This window comes from Anolis carolinensis, chromosome 2, assembly GCF_035594765.1.
Source record: "Anolis carolinensis isolate JA03-04 chromosome 2, rAnoCar3.1.pri, whole genome shotgun sequence".
Taxonomy (NCBI): Eukaryota; Metazoa; Chordata; class Lepidosauria; order Squamata; family Dactyloidae; genus Anolis; species Anolis carolinensis.
In genome coordinates this window covers 266,350,880-266,369,665 of record NC_085842.1, presented here as the reverse complement: position 1 = coordinate 266,369,665, position 18,786 = coordinate 266,350,880, and the positions used below count along the sequence as shown (strand labels likewise).

At 37.9% G+C, this 18,786-nt stretch overlaps 1 protein-coding gene across 5 annotated transcripts in view; it reads left to right on the top strand.

Moving 5' to 3' along the window:
• Window positions 1-18,786, top strand: part of commd10 (COMM domain containing 10) — a 93,686-nt gene that overhangs the window by 71,987 nt on the left and 2,913 nt on the right. For 3 of the 5 annotated variants that reach the window (XR_010003485.1, XR_010003484.1, XM_062972166.1), the window contains 2 exons: window positions 444-503; window positions 6,553-7,071. The exons of the other annotated variants lie outside the window; for them this stretch is intronic. Coding sequence is in view for 1 of the 3 variants with exons in the window: in XM_062972166.1 (XP_062828236.1) it covers window positions 444-503; window positions 6,553-6,591 (99 nt within the window). In the remaining 2 variants the exon portion in view is untranslated. Of the gene's footprint in view, window positions 1-443; window positions 504-6,552; window positions 7,072-18,786 lie in introns of those variants that run through there. 5 annotated transcript variants of the gene reach the window in all.

Below are 18,786 nucleotides of genomic sequence, written 5' to 3'. Positions count from 1 at the left end.
GTAGCAAACTCAGCATGGCAAGACCATAACTGTTAGATTAATGTGAGGTATTAGTTCTCTGCTGGTGAGTTCACTTTAATGGATCTGTGAGTTCAGTCACATCCTCTGTCTCCAGTGTCTCATTAGATTGGTACTTACTGCCAAAAGAATCGAAACATAATCTTCTGTTTTAAATGTTCTTTTGGAAAAAAAGATAACGAAATAATTTTCTTCCTAGCACTTTATAACACCTTGAAAAATAATTTCCAGAGGGGCACATGAAAATGGAGATTGAAATGCTTTCCCATAATACAGTGTATCATGAATAGGTTTGTTGAAATAACACAGTTTTTCTATGTCCATACAATTCAAGTTAAAACTTAAAGGGAACTGTCATGTGGAGAATGCTGTAGCTAATATGTTATATAGCCTAACGCTGTGAGCAATTTTCTTCTCTTCCACAGAATATGGAGAAAGTGTTTGTGGAATTCAGTCATGAGGAACTGTTTGAATTCTATAACAAGGTCTGTATTAGTGTTTTTACAGACTTCCTAACATTTTGATAACCTTTTCTTTGTCCTTAATAAGTCTTTATTACCAATCCGTTGGTTTCTCGTTGTTCTTGCTTTGAACTTTCCTTGTAAACATGTAATAGCGACATCCCCCCACCAAACACTGGCTCTGTGAGTTATGTCTTCTAGAAAGCACTAACTGAATGCAGGTTTTACATCTGTTGCTTTGGGTGACTTTGAACAAGGTGATGCCTGCTCTACCTTGCTCTTAAATCTCAAAGGTAACAAAAGAACAAACAACTTTCTAAAAAAAGACTTCCTAAAATGGAAGATATATCTTTATCCATATGGTGAGTGCAATCTGTCAAAAGAAATGTTAATATACATTACATATTTCAGCCAAACAGCTATTGCTATAGTAAACAGATAATTTTGAAAAAAACTTTAACGAACATGAATTTTATGTAGAAGTACATTGATGATAGTTGAATTATTGGGGAGCTGCGCATGCGTCAACGAGAGTAGACGTGCCTAATTGCTCTCCTAACTATAAAGGCAATTAAAGCCTCAAAAAGCCCATAAAGGGTCATAAATCTCTCCTTAACTGGAGTCCGGATCAAAGGAGAAAAGAGAGAAGGCTGGGAGGTCACAATCAAAGGTGACTGAAGCCATAAATCTCAGAATCCAAACAGAAGTTCGGACAACTGTGAGTATGGCGGACAGAAAGGAGAAGGAAGGGGAGGAAGAAAAATTGAACAAAATTATAACTACATTGGAACATCTTAAATTAAACATGGAGATTTTAAGACAGGGAAATGAGCAGACAAGAGAGCAAATCACACAAATTAATAGCAAACTCGGGCTGATAGAGAATAAAGTGGAAGAATGCCAAGAAAAGTTTAAGGAGGCAGCAGCGGAGATCAGAAGACAAAAAGGTGAATTAATCACTCTGAGAGACATTAATAGAAAACTTCTAGATAAAGTTGCTGACCTCGAGGACAGATCCCGAAGAGCCAATCTGCGTTTGAGAGCAGCAGGAGAGAGTCTTCAGATAAAGGAGAATCTGAAGGAAGTTATAGCTGAGTGGCTTGCAACAAATGCTCAGGTCCCATCGCAAGGAATCGAGAGGATACATTGGGCTTTCAGAGGAGGCAGGAAACCCAAGGATATTTTGATACGGTTCACAAGGGAGGCTGAAAGGGACATTGTTTATCGAAAATTGAGGAAAATGAAGAACCTGACCTTGGCTGGCAGTAAAGTATGGCCACTCCTGGATTTATCTTCAGAGACATTGGGAAAGAGAGCAGAAATGAGGGAAATTACAGGAACTTTGGAAAGGAAAGGACAACGTTATACCTGGGCTTTTCCAGCCACCCTAATTGTATATAAAGACAATAAATTATATAAAGCTTCCGACTTGGAAAGTGGGAGGAAAATGCTTAAACAGTTAAAACTGGATACAGACGGAAAAGAAACAGACGGTCTGGAGGAGGAATCAGATAAGACCAAGGACAAGCCGACTGGACAAGAAGCATCGAGGGAGCTGGAGACTGCAGAGAGAGGCGGACCAACAGAGACAGACTTACTTCAGAGTCTATTTGCAATGGGAGATCCAAAGGACAGGGAAGAAAAGAGAACTTTAAGGAATTTGAAGGACCTGGATTTAGAACAAATTAAATCTATAGAAAAACAATTAAGAGATCTTAAAAAACAGAAAATTAGAGAGGAGAATAGAAGAATTGAAACGAGATCTAGTACAGAGACTTAAGAATGAACAGCCTAACATTTGTGGAATAATGAAATTTGGACAAATGGGGTTAAAGGGGTAAAAGACGATGCAGGAGGGGAGAGCAGTGGATGGCAACGCAGTCACCGGTGGGAGGGAGTCTGGGAATGGAAGAGAACAAAGGGAAAACTCTTTCAGGTCTCCCTCTGATGGGAGGAGGGAGAGGTCTGGACTCTGGGGGGCATGGGGGAGGATGGGAAGACAAGCAGACAGGGGAAAGAAACTACAGGAGGGTAAATGCAAATAATACCTGGTTATGGGTGAAGTAGTAATAATGTCTCATAATGTTAATGGTTTATCAACTCCACAAAGAAGGGCAAAAGTTATGAAAATGGTAAAGGATTATAAAGTTGGCATTCTGCTTTTACAAGAATGTCATAAGAGAAAGGACCATACTCCATTATTTAATGATAGGATTTGGGGACAGGTGTATGAATCGAGAGGTTCAAATAGAGCACGGGGTGTGGCAATTTTAATTAAAAATACAATAGACTTCCAAGTGGAAATGGTAAAAAGGGATTCAGATGGGAGATGGGTAATGATTAAAGGGAAAATTGAAAAAATTAGAATCACTTTAGTGTGTATATATGCCCCAAACAAAAATCAAAAAAAGTATTTAAAAAAGCTATTTGGGGAAATTGATAAGTTTGCACAAGGAGAAGTGTATTGTGCAGGAGATTATAACCTGGAATTGGTAACAACAAGGCAAAATAGTAATAGAAAGTTAAATATAAGGGAATACAACATGAATGATTTATTAGAAGGGGAACCAGAGAATAATAGATGGACATATTACTCGGGAAGACATGACACATATAGCAAAATAGATTATATTCTGGGGAAAAATACAAACCAATCAGTGATTCTAGAAGCAAAAACACTTCCAATACATTTATCGGATCATGCACCATTAAGAGTAAAAGTAAAATTAGAAATAGAAAGAAAAGAAAGAACCTGGAGATATAACACAGTTTTAAACAGTAGAGAGGAAGAATATGAAACAATTAGGAAAGAAATAAATAAGTATTTTGAGACCAATGACAATGGACAAGTAACTAAAGATATAATTTGGGATGCAAGTAAGGCAGTGATAAGGGGTCACTGTATAAGTTTAGAGGTAAATCTTAGAAGAAGATGGAGGAATGAACAGGATAAGAGAATAAAAGAAATAGAAACCCTGCAAGACAAACATAAAAGGACTAAGGATAGACAGATTTGGAGAGAGCTAAAGGAGAAAAAAAACCAATTAGAAGCATTTGAGGAAAGGAATATAATAAATAAATATCTATACGTTAAAAGCTATTCCCAAAGTTGGAATATAAAATCAATGAAGAGGATGGCTTACTATTTGAAAAAGAAAAAAGAAAAAACATGGATAAAGAGATTGAAAGACGAAAATGGGAAAGAACAAGAGGAGCAAAGTAAGATTAGGGAGATAATGGCAAAATATTATAAAAATCTATATAAGGAAGAGAGGGTAATGCAAGGGAACTTAAATATCAGAGAAAAAATTGCAGAGGAAGACAGAGAGTTATTAAACCAACCAATAACGCAAGAGGAAACAATAAGGGCAATTAAAGGGTTAAAGGGAGGCAAGTCACCAGGGCCAGATGGATTTCCAGCAGAATATTATAAAGCATTTATGGAAGAGTTGGCACCACACCTAACAGAATTGTTCAATGAAATATACACTAAGCAAAAAGTCCCCCTAACATGGAAAGTATCAGAAATTATAACTATACCCAAAAAGGGGAGAGATTTAACACAACCAGGGTCATACAGACCCATTAGTCTATGCAATCAAGATTATAAAATATTTACAAAAATTTTAGCAAAAAGATTGGAAACAATAATGCCAAAAATAATCAAAGAGGATCAATATGGATTTGTGAAGGGAAGAAAAATTGGGGATCCAATAAAAAATGTAGTAATTGCAATGAATCATGCAAATTCGAATAAGAAAAAAATGGGAATTCTCAAATTGGATGTTTACAAAGCATTTGATAAAGTCAATCACAATTATCTGTTAAGATTATGTCAACAGTTGAATATGGGGGAAAACTTTTGCAAAACGCTGCAACAATTGTACAGCAACTGTAAAGCAAAAATAAGGGTGAATAATGGAAGGACAGGAGAGATACCAATTTTAAATGGTACAAAACAAGGTTGTCCATTATCCCCCACTTTATTTGTAATAGCGATAGAAATGCTAGCTGAAAGTATCAGGAATAGCACCAACTGGACAGGGTACAAAATAGAAAAGGGAGGAGGACAAAAGGAAGAAATAAGGCTTAATTTCTTTGCCGATGATGCAATGATTATTACAAGTCAACCGTTAATTATGGTAAAAGATATTATTAAAAAACTGGAAGAATTTAAAAATATATCAGGACTATTCGTTAATATTAAAAAGTCAGAGATACTATGTCTTAATACCCCACCAAGGGAACAACTGGAGATTAGGAAAATATCAGGGTTAAGATTAGGATTAAAGAAGCTGAAATACTTAGGAGTATGGATATATAAAAACCCAAAGAGTATAGTCAAGGGGAATTATAAACAAAAATGGAAGGTAATAGAGAAACAGTTTAAGAATTGGGAAGGAAAAACATTAACAAGAGTGGACAGAATAAGGGCACTAAAAATGTTCATAATACCAAAATTGACATATTTATTTCAAACATTACCGAACACAGTAGATAGGAAGACACTAAAGACATGGGACAGGAGAATAAGAAAATGGGCAGTCGGAGGAAAAAGGCCCAGAATAAGGGACAAATGGTTAAATGCAAAAGAGGAAGAGGGAGGCTGGGGGATTCCAAGTTTAGAAGTCTATCACGATGCGTTTCAAATCCAAAGATTATTGGAAATACAGTATACTAAAAAAAAATGGGCAAATATGGAGAAGATAATAAATAATACTAAAGAAAAAGAAATAATATTTAGGGAATGGAGTAGGAGAGAAGAAGCAGAATTTAAGGAACCTTTTAAAGGAACAATAAAAGTGTGGAAAAAAAGAAAGAAGAAGCTAAGTCCAGGCAATGAGAATAAGATGGCAACTATATGGCAAATTAATTACAATAACAACGAAATTATAGGCAGAACATTGAGATCAATTGAAAGTAGAGGGAAAAGGTTAGTGGAGGATTTGTACACAATAGATGGAGACCCTGTAGAACAAAAAGAAATTCAGAATTGGATAGGATCAGGGAATTGGATTCAAAGCTGGGCTATAAGACAGGAAATTTTTAGATTGAGAGAAAAAATTAGAGAACAGGACAGTCCATTTGAGAAGGCGATTAGGAAATGTTTGAGAGAGGAAAAGAAGGTGGCAGGAGATCTGTATGAACAAATTATAACGGTAAAAGAAGAAATAGTAGAGGAAATTTTCCAAACATGGAGAATGGACATGGAAATTGAGAGGGAAGATATACAAAGGGAAATAAGTAATATAGCAAAAGAAAAGTACAATGTATTAAGGGAAGCAAGAAGGAAAATGTTACAAAAATGGTACAGAACTCCTGCACAACTTTCACGGTTTTTACCAGGGATGAAAGATAGGTGTTGGCACGGTTGTGAACAAAGAGGGGTGTTCAATCATATGATATGGGAGTGCGATCGGGTGCAAGAATACTGGAGAATGATTGAAGGAGAAATCAATAGAATGCTAAATCTACAAATAGTAATAGTTAATAGAAATGTACTACATGCAAGGATAACAGAAGTGAAGAATATACAAAAAGAAAAAATGATTGACAAATTAATAGCATGTGCACAAATTGTTTTAGTGAGCGGTTGGAAAGATAAAACAAAATGGACTCTGACGAATTGGTATAAGTATATAATTGATATGTTAAATGTAGAAATCACAAATTGCAAATGGAATAATATAGATAAAATTGGAAATATTGCAATAATCAAGGGGGTGTGGGAACCAGTTAAGAACTATTTAGAGAATGTACTAAGATGTGGAGTGGAAAAATTAAGATTGAGATTGATATTTCAAATGTAACTTCTGTAGTTTGTTGTATAAAGTGTATGTACAAGGAGGGGAGGGTGGGAGGGTGGGAGTGGGATAAGATGACAAAACAACAATAAAAAAATTAAAAAAAATAAATAAAAAAAATAAATAAAAAATAAAAATAAAAAAAAAAGATGATAGTTGAATTATTTGCATGGTATATGCATGTATTTAAATTGTGTAGTTCATTAATTCCTTTCCATTCTCATGATTCTAAACATCTTTAATGTTTATGTCTTTTTTAAATTAAATAGTTGGAGTCTATACAAGCACAGCTGGATTCTCTTACCTGATGCTGTGTAAAGGCTGCTTTTGCCATCACATTCCTGCCACTTCAATATTGAAGACAGATTGACTGACAGACTTTGCTGAAATACTCAGTTGGTTGCTGCCTGAAAATTACTTATATGTTCTTTGACCCCTATCAGCCAAATGAAGTCCTAGTTGAGAAAACAGAAGTTTTCATGGCCTTTTTCATTTTTCAGAGTGTACAATATTTCAATTTTACACCATGAAGATTGGGAAGAATATTTTGCTGTTCTTAGTAATATTTTGAAATGTGTACTGTTTCGTTATAGGGTCTCTTTTTGGGAGGGGGGGGTGAGAAGACAACAATGTATAATTATGGAATACCATAAATAAAATGTATACTGATATTGTTGAAATAATTGAAAGATATATTGCTTTCTAAACAGTAGAAAACTAAAGTATAATTTTGGCTTCTAATGACATCATACTGTTTAAAAAAGTAAAATAAACATTCTTTATTTGAACTGTTTAACTTGATTTATTATCTGTAACAACAGATAGGTATTTCTGAGCTTTTTGGCTACAAAGAAATACAAGGCATGCCCATTTTTGGATGTTTTAATAGCTGTTAAAGACCTTTAATAGGATATCTGATGTCTCATATGAGAAAAGGAGGACAGAAACTAGCACAGCGTGTGCAAATATATAAATCTGCACCAATATTATAATAAAAAAGTAAACAATTGAATATGAGGGAACAAATAAGTACAACAGAGTTTCGGTATATGCAAGAAATGTCTCAGAAATAACTCTTTGTAAATGTCAGCATATTGTTAATTCATTTTTTGCTATGTAAATCACATGGAAATATATTTGCTCTTTCCTAGTAGATTTCCAGTTTTCAGTCAAAAAACACCAGTTGTGTAAACAATGGGTGCATTTTACCCTCTTGGTTAGCAGAAAGCTCAGTGACACTACAGTAGACACTGTCAGTAAAGTTTGTCAACTTAATGTAATAGTTAATGGTTTTACTCTGGCACTCTTCAGCGTGAGCTGGTTTTATGAATCCCCACTCTGTTCAGTGTGGCTTTATTCCTAAATAAGTCTTGCATAAGATTGCACACTTTAAATGACCCCTTAAATTGGATCACTGGGGCAGGAGATGATTGATCTGCTCTACTTTTGCTTTTCCCACTTTAGTTTAACCTCACCAACTGCCAGATTGCTTGGATTCAAAAATCAACAAATGCACATTAAGACACCTTGGTAACTAGCATGTGTAATGTTGCATTATTCTGAAAACTTTTCTGTTCTTTCCAGAGTGTACCAGGAATATATGGAACAAAACATTAAGGTAGACAAAACAGTAGATGCAAAGATTTGAAATTATTATTAGGAAAGTCAAGGAAGAAAGTGCTAAGACAGGCTTAGAATGAAACATTAAGAACACAAAAATAGTGACCACACATTATTTACATGACTTTAATGTGAACGATGATGACATTGAAAAGGGTTGCTGTGAGTTTTCTGGGCTGTATGGCCATGTTCCATAAGCATTTTCTCAAATGCTTATGGAACATGGCCATACAGCTCGAAAAACTCACAGTAACCCATTGATTCTGGCCATGAAAGCCTTCGACAAGACATTGAAATGATTCAAAATGTTCTATAGCTTGGCTCAGTTATTAAAACAGAGATCACAGTCAAGGAAGAAGACTAGGACTTATAAGGGCAGTTGTGAAGGAACCAGGCATGATCCTGAAGTGCCAAGATATATAATTGAATGCTAAGTTAGGGCTCTCCATGCCATTATATTTCCAATGAAGAAAACCAATAGGGAGAAAGTCAACTCATTTGAAATGTGGTGCTGGAGTTCTACAGATAACATGGACTGCTAGAAAAACAAATAAATGAATCCCAGAGTAAATTCAAGCCTGAATTCTCCTGTGAAGCTAAGATGAATAAACTGAGACTGTTGCCTTTTGGACATATCATAAAAAAGCTTACTTAGGCGATCCCTTGTAGTTCGAGGATGATTGTCTTCCACCTTGGGGTGTGTCCGTAGATGGCTGAAGAGACCTATTCTTGATCTGCATGTTCTCCTGCAGTGAGGACATCGGTTTTCAGGTGGAAGGCGGTCCCGGTCAGGGTTGGCTTGACGGGCCTTCCTCTTGGCACGTTTCTCCCTTAAGCCCTCCATTTGTGCCTCTTCGAACTCCGCAGCACTGCTATTCACAGCTGACCTCCAGTTAGAGCGCTCAAGGGCCAGGGCTTCCCAGTTCTCAGTGTCTATGCCACAGTTTTTAAGGTTGGCTTTAAGCCCATATTTAAATCTCTTTTCCTGCCCACCAACATTACGTTTCCCATTCTTGAGTTCGGAGTAGAGCAACTGCTTTGGGAGACGTGATCGGGCATTCGGACAACGTGGCCAGTCCAGTGGACTTGATGGCGTAGGAGCATCGCTTCAATGCTGGTGGTCTTTGCTTCTTCCAGCACGCTGACATTTGTCCGCATGTCTTCCCAAGAGATTAGCAGGTTTTTTCTGAGGCAACGCTGATGGAAACGCTCCAGGAGTTTGGTGTGATGTTTCGCAGGCGTAGAGCAGGGTTGGGAGGACAATGGCTTTGTAAACCAGCACCTTGGTATCTCTACGGATGTCCCGGTCATCAAACAGTCTCTGCTTCATTCTGAAAAATGCTGCACTCGCAGAGCTCAAGCATGACTCACCAGAAAAGGGAATAATGCCTGGTGAAGCCTTGTTCCATTAATATTTGATAACATTGTAAAAAAATGAAATCCAGAGCAAATTTACTGCCACTGTATATAATTACTTGAAGAGTTCAAATTTTTTAAACTGAAAAATTAGAGGAAGGACTTTTACCACCTAATTGGCAGTTAATTCAAGTCATATCAGATTTTGAACTCACATGCACATATTTTATTAGTGTGATTGTTTCAGCCAGGAATAGTTTCAGATTTTGTCCTCTCAGTTTTTAATCAGTATGGTTAAATCAAGAAAGTGTGATGAAAGATCTAGTTTGGCATACACCTGGGGTCAAGTACATAAGATTGCTTTCTCACACATTTGTTCAAGCTTCTTAGATTGGATGCTGTTTTTCAGAAGCATTATTTATCTGTTATTATATTAAATAACATTCTGTCCTTCCACAAAGTTACTCATATTATATATCAAATTTCCAGATAATCTTCTACCTAAGCAAAGTCATGGCCAGAATCACCATTTTATAGTCCATATATATCTTATATGAATGTACTTTTAAGACCATAGCTATTCAAGACAGTAAATTCTGCAGAAATGGTGGGTTGTTACAGAAAATGTTGTCACACAGCAGAAACGTTGAGATTTAATTTCAGAATACTGGTTGAATACGAGAATAAGAGAGAGAGAATAATAAAACTTTTTGCACATGAGAGGGCATGGCAGAGTGAAGCCTAGAGCAGTGGTTCCCAACCTTTTTTTGACCAGGGACCACTTTGATTTTGTTGTTGTTGTTGGCAGGCAGGGACCAAAAGGTTAAAAAGTAATAAACGGTATTATTCTAAAAATAAACTTTAATCAAAACTTTTAAATGTTCCTTAAACTTAATAGTAACATGAATTAAGAGTACTATTTTAATATAAAAAGAACATTTTAAATAGAAAATGAAATTCAATGTGATTTTTGAGGTTGCATTTTCTTTACAAGTTGGGTAATCCTGGGGCTAATATTATTGCTCAAAGCTACACACTGTCATCACTTACTTTCAATTGATTCCTGGATTTGTTTTTAATTTTTAGCAAAGCAGAAAAACCTTGTTGCATAAATAAATTGTGGAGAAGAGCACAAGAAAGCGCAAGGTGATTCCTCAAATTCTTATATTACATTTTTTATATCAAAACACTTAAGAGAATCGGAATCAAATGCATCCTTGCAGTTTCTGACATTTTGAAATTCAATGAGTTCTTCCTGGATTTCTTCTGCAATCTCTCCAATTTCAATCATCATTAAATAAGTAAAAAATTATACGAATATTGAGGATGCACTGTCAGTAAAACTACTGGAGCCGTCGAATCACTGAACAGCAAAACGGAATCATTGACACAGCTGAGCAAGACAATGTTTGCGACTGACTGACCCTGGGTGGCATGAGTACGTGACACGTGACATTGATTGCTTACCTTCCCCCCAGCCCGACGTCCTGCTTGCCAGCACCACCCACATGGATTTATTAAAATGAATAAAGGTTTAAAATTTTAAATGTTTTGCGGACCATATTTTAGTTCTTGCGGACCACTGGTTGGGAACCACTAGCCTAAAAGCTGCTCCTTGGGGTGCAAATTTCAGAAATGCATATGTACAAAGCAGTGGTGGGGAATATGTGGAACCACAACTCCTGGCCACCTATTGGTGAAGGATGGTAGACCTTGCAGTCCAGGAACCTCGAGAGTCACACATCCCCAGTCCTTGGTTACAAGTCCTAAATGCACTCTGATCCATAGTCTGAAGCAGAAGTGCTGGTGGGCAGAGGAATCCTTTTAAACACATTACTTAGTTGAGGCACTATATGTAATAACAAGGAGCTTGTGCTTTGCGTGCTTTGAGTTAATTCCACAGTAACTCAAGCGAAAGTGGCAGATGATGTGGACATTCTCTGTCTGATGCTGATCCCTTTGCAATCTGAGTAGACAGTGCTGGCTTGTTCAGGGGTAGGCAGGCTATAGTCTTGTGGCTACCTATAATACTTCCACCCCATCCCCTGCCTCCCTTTGTAGATAACTCAGACTGAGGCTGAGAGAGTGTGATTCAGCCAAGGTAACCCAGTGAGCTTCCATGATCAAATGGAGATTTTAACCTTGGTCCTAGTCCAACACTCAAACCACTGCATCATGCTGGCTCTCAGATTCCCTTATTCTTATTCTTGCACATAAATAACCAACCTGCAAAATCATTTCCATAAGGGAAGACATGGTCTGGTCCTTTTTGTAATTGATAGTAGGAGCTTGCCTAGACAAATCTAATGGTAAAAACATGGGGAGTTTTAGCTACGTAAATATATCAATTGCTTCTGTATAAGAAAAAACAGAGTCAAGGATGTAATATAGAATAAGTAGAACAGACATTATGTCCTACAGCTATAGGGGCGTTTATGAAGTAGCTAAAGCATAAAGTCTGCAGGTGCTGAAATGTAAGTATGAATCATTTCCAGATTTCACTGTGATTTATGTTGCCGGCTCAAGTTACATCCTCTCAAAAGGCATCAGCAGCATTTTTGCATTTAGCAGGCATGAGTATAAAATCTTAGATACTGGTGACTTTAATTTCCTGCCAAGAGTTTGTGATCAAAACAAAGATAATATAACCTGTACCCACTGAACAAAAGATATGATTCTTTACAATGATAAGGATTCCTGTTACACAAAATTGAAGACAAGTCTATGTTATCTTGGTTAAAGACAATTCCATGGGCAGGGGAAAATCGATTTGAAAAACACAATTTAAAATTCAAATATTGTGCTAAGATGCTAATATTATAGTAAGACTGAGGAAGAAAGTATCATTTTTACAACCCGTTCTCTGTATTCTAAACATTGAAAACAGAAGTCTACCTAAAATCTAAAAGAACTGGATTTCAAATAAATGTAAAGATATATAAGTAAGTAAGTAAGTAAGTAAATAAGTAAGTAAAACTTTATTTATATACCGAAGGAACTCAGGGCGGTTTACAAGCATAAAAACAGCAACATACATTACATAAATAGCACAATACACACATTATTAAAACAAAATTAAAAAACCTACACTAGTAAAACAGTGAAGACCATAAGAAACAATCACAACAACCAGAAGGAACAAGAATATATAATCAGATGGATTGACATGGTCCGTTATTAGGGATAGATGATCCTTGTACAGTATGTTTCAGGGCCAGGGGTCGGCGGTACACCAGAGAAAATTATTCAAAGACCCACTGAAACCACTAGGTTTTCAACTCCTTGCAAAAGGAGAACAGAGTAGGGGCATGCCTAATCTCCTTTGGCAGGATATTCCAGAGCTGGGGGGCCACTACCGAGAAGGCCCGCTCTCTTGTCCCCACCAGTCGCAATTGGGATGATTTCAGGGCCTGCATCTAGGGGGAGATGCGATCATGGAGATAGGAGGGCCCGAGCTGTACAGGGCTTTATAGCTCAATACCTGCACCTTGAATTGGGCCCGGCAGTTTATCGGCAGCCAGTGGAGCTGCTTTAAAAGGGGCATTGTATTAGGAACCTGGCTGCCGACCTTTGAACAAGTTGGAGTTTCCGGACCGTCTTCAAGGGCAGCCCCACGTAGAGAGCATTGCAGTAATCCAATCTGGATGTAACCAAGGCGTGGACCACCGTGGCCAAGTCAGACTTCTCAAGGTATGGTCGCAGCTGGTGCACAAGTTTTAATTGTGCAAAGGCCCTCCCAGCCACCGCCAGCACCTGAGCCTCAAGTGTCAGCGATGAGTCCAGAAGGACCCCCAGACTGCGGACCTGCGTTCTCAGGGGGAGTGCAACCCCGTCGAGCACAGTTTGCCACCCAGTACCCCAATTGGTCCCACGACTGACCAGGAGGGCCTCTGTCTTGTCTGGATTAAGTTTCAACTTGTTAGCCTTCATCCAGTTCATCACAGCTTTTCCCTTTATTGATTTGTTTTCTTTGCTGCCATGTGTCTGTGTGTTCATATGCATATGTTCACACTTCCTGTTGACTTAATGGCAACCTCATGAATACTGAAGGTTTGTAGGAATACTGAGAGGTAGTTTACCATTGCCTTCCTTTTACATGTAGTCCACAGCTCAGCTTCATAATGTATGGGGTTGCCCTACCTTTATTTTGGGGTTGTCTTCCATGTTCTCCTACACGCATTCCCTTTTCGTTCATGAGTGCATCTCTCTGCCTTACCTTCTCTTCTGTGCACACATATGTGCTCCCCATCCACTGTACTTTATACGTCTGGGGGTCACATAAGATTTATTGGGTTAAAGGGTTGCAAAGCTTAAGGATCCCTGGTCTATAGCACTTGGCATTTCTTGGTGATCCCTCATTCAAGTACTAACCAGGCCTGACCCTACTTAGCTACCATGATCAGAATTAGTCTGTTACTTTCAGGGTATTTGGGCCTTTCTTCATGGTGGCCCCCCCAAAAAACAGGTTATTTAGTTCTGAAACCAAAACATCTGGTTGCTCCAAATGGGTTTTGTTCAGTAAATAGTAGATACAGGGCTCCAGGAGTCTGGATGATTGGAGGCCTGTTAACTGCATTCTGCTAGGTCCGTGATTCCCAAGCTCCAGTCTTCCAGATGTTTTGTACTTCATCTCCCAGAAGCCTCAGCTAACTTGGCCAATGGTCAGGGATTTGAAGAGATGAAGTCCAAAACACCTGGAAGATCAGAGCTTGGGAAGCACTCCCCCCCCCTTTCAAAAAACAACTAAAGACCTACTTTTGCTCACTAGCATATGGAGCGGAGGAGAATTAGACAATGAGTGACCACTTCCAAGCCCTAGTTGAGAACTATTTTGCATCTGGGCTTTGCTAGTCTATGCCAGCCCAATATACCACCATAGGCCACACAGCCAACCCACACAACTTTGAAATTCCAGTTGGCTTCTCTAAATTAATATAGATGTTTGTTCAGATTTTATGTCATTATATAATTTTTTTGTCTGACTATGTTGGTTTAATTTACTAATGTTAGGTTTAATTCACTGATGTTAGGTTTAATTTGATGTTAGGTTTTAATTGCTGTTTTCATATGTGGGTTTTTTCTGGGATTTTATGTCAGTATTTGTTTGTTTTATGGAGGTGTTGAATGTTTGTTGTTGTATGTTAGAATCCGCCCAGAGTCCCCTTGGGGAGTTAGAGTGGAATGCAAATAAAGTTGTTTATTATTATTATTATTATTATTATTATTATTGACACAACGACGTTGTATGACACAGCAAACAAGATAGATATGCTGGGTTTCGTATCACAAAATCACAAGTCGAACACTTCCCAAGTGTTTAGGACTGTGTGATGTATTTTCGGATGATGTGCGCAGATCCCAGTAGGGTGGCCTTTTGCAGTTGGCAGATTGTAATTTTGTCAATGTCTATTGTTTCCAAATGCCGGCTGAGATCTTTTGGCATGGCACCCAGTGTGCCGATCACCACCGGGACCACCTGTACTGGTTTTTGCCAGAGTCTTTGAAGTTCAATCTTGAGGTGATAATTTTGTCAGTGCTGATTGTGTTTAAGTGCAGGCCAAGGCCTTTAGTCACTGCACCCAGTGTGCCGATCACCACTAGGACCACCTTGACTGGCTTGTGCCAGAGTCTTTGCAATTCAATCTTTAAGTCCTCATATTGTGTCAGCTTTTCCAGTTGTTTTTCTTCAATCCTGCTTTCCCCTGGGATTGCAACATTGACAATCCATACTTTGTTTTTTAAACCCTGTCTGTCTGAATTCGGAAGTCCCAGAGTAGCTTGACATGTTCATTCTCTGTAACTTTTTCCGGCTTATGATCCCACCAGTTCTTTGTCGCAGGCAGATGGTATTTGTGGCACAAGTTCCAATGAATCATTTGAGCGATGGCGTTATGCCTCTGCTTGTAGTCTGTCTGTGCAATCTTCTTGCAGAAGCTGAGGATGTGATCTTTTGTTTCATCTGCTTCCTTGCAGAGTCTACATTTGGGATCTGTCATTGACTTTTCAATTTTGGCTTTGATCGCATTGGTTCTAATGCCTCGTTCTTGGGCTGTCAGAATCAGGCCCTCCGTCTCCTTTTTCAAAGTTCCATGTGTGAGCCACAGCCATGTTTTTTCTTTGTCAATTTGGCTCTCGATTTTTCCCAGGAACTGCCCATGGGGAGCCTTCTTTTGCCAGTTTTCTCTTCTGCTCTGGATTGTGTTTTTTACGGTATTTACTCTTTGTCTTTTCACTTGAAGCAGTTTACTACTGTTGAGTTCCCTCAATGTTGGTTCTTGACTGCCTTTCACATTTGTTGTTGTTGTTGTTGTTGTTGTTGTTGTTGTTGTTGTTATTATTATTATTATTATTATTGGTCTCCCATATTTCTATTTCCACTCCAAGCTGTTATTCACAGAAAGGAAAGCTTTCAGTATATAGACAGGGCAGAGATCTGATCCGAAGAGCTCCAGTATATGTGTGAGAAGGAGAGAACTGAAAGACACTTACATTTCACATCCAGAGCCAAGCTTGGATCCTAATTATTAATTTTAAACTCTATACTTTTGATAAGTGGTGTTAATGCAATCATATATGTGTAGTTCCAAAATACTATTTACAACAGCATTTGTTACAGTCTTCACTTGCGTGTTAAAATAGAACAATCACTGTTTGTTTTGTTAATCTGCTGTCATGCTTACTGAAGGGTTCAGGGAAATTGGCATTGTTCTACATATCACATCTGTGCAAATCAGAAGAAAGCTTGTCTTATATCTCCCTTAAAGTTGGAAAGTTCAAGCTGGAATTCATTGTGACTGCTTCAGTCTATAAAAACAACAGGCGTAAGGAAAGGAGGGATTAACTCATTTCAGAAAGTCTTTGCTGCGTATCAGTTTAGACAACTGGTCTTGTTTTGCTTTAGTAAATGATTCCAGAACAGAGATTAAGGAAAGGTTGCTTCTATGATATATTCCATTAATTTAAAAACACTATTTTATTGCCTCTGTTATTTCTTCTGGTTTGAATTGCACCTCTTAACAAACCACGCAGATGGGGAAAAACCTTTAGCACATTGAATATAGGAGCTGTTTCTCCAGGTGGTCAAGGTTATGAGAAGCCCCGCACATCAGTGAGCTTCCCCCTCTCTTTGTTCTCCTTTAAATAGATTTCAGGCTGCCTCTGGTATCACTTATTCGAGCTCTTGCTCACTAATTTTTCCCTTCCTTTAGCCCTTTGCTTACTTTCTACCCTCTGGGTCTTTCCTTGGCTTATAGATCTTGATCCTTCTGTTCAAAGGCTTCTTGTTCGCCACTGACAAAACACCAAAATCCTCCTCAGTTCACCTTTGTCAGACCGTAGCCAAAGGTAGACTTACCTTTCTTTTTGCTCTGTTTGTTTCTCTGCACTGTCACCTCTGCTTAAGGTAAGGTGCAGCAGGTTACTGTCTTTGGGGCATTCAAATTCCTACTCAACCATGAAGATAAAACTGGGTAGCTTTCAGGAAGGCTGCTGCCTTTACTTAACTTACTGCACCAGGTTGCTGTAAAGAATAAAATGAGAAATTTCCACATATGTCATCTTGAGTTCCTTGGAGGAAAATCAAGATGAGCACACAAGAGATAAATAAATAATAAATAGTTGCATGCCCAAAGCAAGACAAGATATAAAAGCAGATAAAATTGCACCTTTGGAGCAATTCCCTTATTTAACAATCTGCTAGCATCTGATGATTTTTTGTGATCTGTTGGCCATAGAATGAATGAAATATGAACAAACAATTCATGGTTCCAGCGCAAGCTTCAGAATTAGTTACATTTTTCTGCCCTAAACCTAATGTTTAGGGTAAACCTGAAAGATCAGATAGTAAAAACTTCGGAAATGAGATTTGAAGATAGGAAAACAAATCTTCAGAAATCCTGGGCAAGCATACATAGGACCAAATAGTTCTAACAATCACCTAAAGAGAAGACTGTCTCATGAATTGTAACCAGCTGTAAGAACAGAGATAAGGATCCATAGCTTGAAAGGTAAGAATGGGAAATTCAGATTATCTAGTTTATCCTTTTTGTATCATGCACGAATTTCCATTACATGGCTCTTCAGATAGCCATCTAGGCTAAATTCAATCTTCCTTTCCTAAGAGCTTGAGTTTCAGTATCAAGTACTGTTTTTGGATGCTTTTTACTGTGAAGAAACTTTTTCAGTTTCTTAGGTGGATGTTTTTCATTTTTATATGTATCTTTGCCTTTAGTTTAAAATAATGAAATTGTGCAATTGCGCTAAAATAAAAAATTAGACATTCGGAAACAGCAGAAGTGCAGGAAGATGGCTTCACAGAGGTTTGAAGGAGTACAATCTTGAGAGCACGGAGAGCTGAATCAGCACAACTGCCTAATCAAGGGAGGTGTGATATCAAAGGCGCCCAAAACAGTATGTATCCACTATCAACAATAACACAACTGTAGTGGAACAGTGGGTTTATGTGATTAAAATCCTTTGTTTCATAGTAAACTTAAGTGTGCACAACAGGTGGACTAAATACACATCCTGTTTTTCAAAGCTTTTTAAAGGCAGCAACACCATCTTACTGTCTGAGTATAAAGGACACTTTAGCTATGAATTTGCAAGACCTAAGTGGTTTTTTTAAAAAAATAAGTAGTGCTCATGGACATTTTTCATAGAGTTTCTGTTGAAGGTGACTTTAGGCAAGTAACAACAAAGATCTCAGACATATGCATACATACGGTACTTACTATGCATGTGCACACACACATACTTGCAAAGTTACTATGAATATTTACTTAGGCATAAGGTCTCTTTTACTTATATCTGAGCATGCAATTCTAATTTATTATGCATTTATTTGCTTGATTTTTATCTCACCTTTCACCCAATATAGGGACTCAAGATGAATAACAATAAATATGACACAATGCAAATAAAACAATGTACATGCATTAAAATTTGAGTATGAAAATAAAAAACAAACCCTTTGTGTCATTAAACAATTGGACATAGAAATATTAAAATACATTAAAAACTACACAGCCGCTGAAGTGGTTTTCCAGATGTTTTTGGACAGCAAGTCCCAGCTTTCCTCCTTGTTAGTTATACTGGCAAGAGCTGCTGAGGGCTGCGTAGTCCATACAATTTCCAAGCTTTATTATGAGCTCCTTGTTGGCAAAATGGAGGGTGGCAGTAGTGGGGCAGCCAAACCCTCTCTTAATTTTTAATAGCAGTATTTGGCTGTGACCTTACAATGTATGTGTATGTGCTGACTGATGGCAACTCAGATGCAATTGAAGGCTCATTTCTGACAAAACAATGGGGCTGTACTGTCTATCTGGGCTCAGAAGTGATAGAGTTATGCTTTGTTTTTTTTTGTTTTTTTTAAATGAAAGCTCAAAATCCAGACAAGCTGTTAATCCAAATGCATATAAGGCAGAAAGCTCAGGATCTTAATAAAATCTAACCAAACCAAGGATATTGTAATGTTGTGATGAACTGAATGGGAGCTGCAAGAGAGCTTGTGCTTTTCTGCAGGGCTC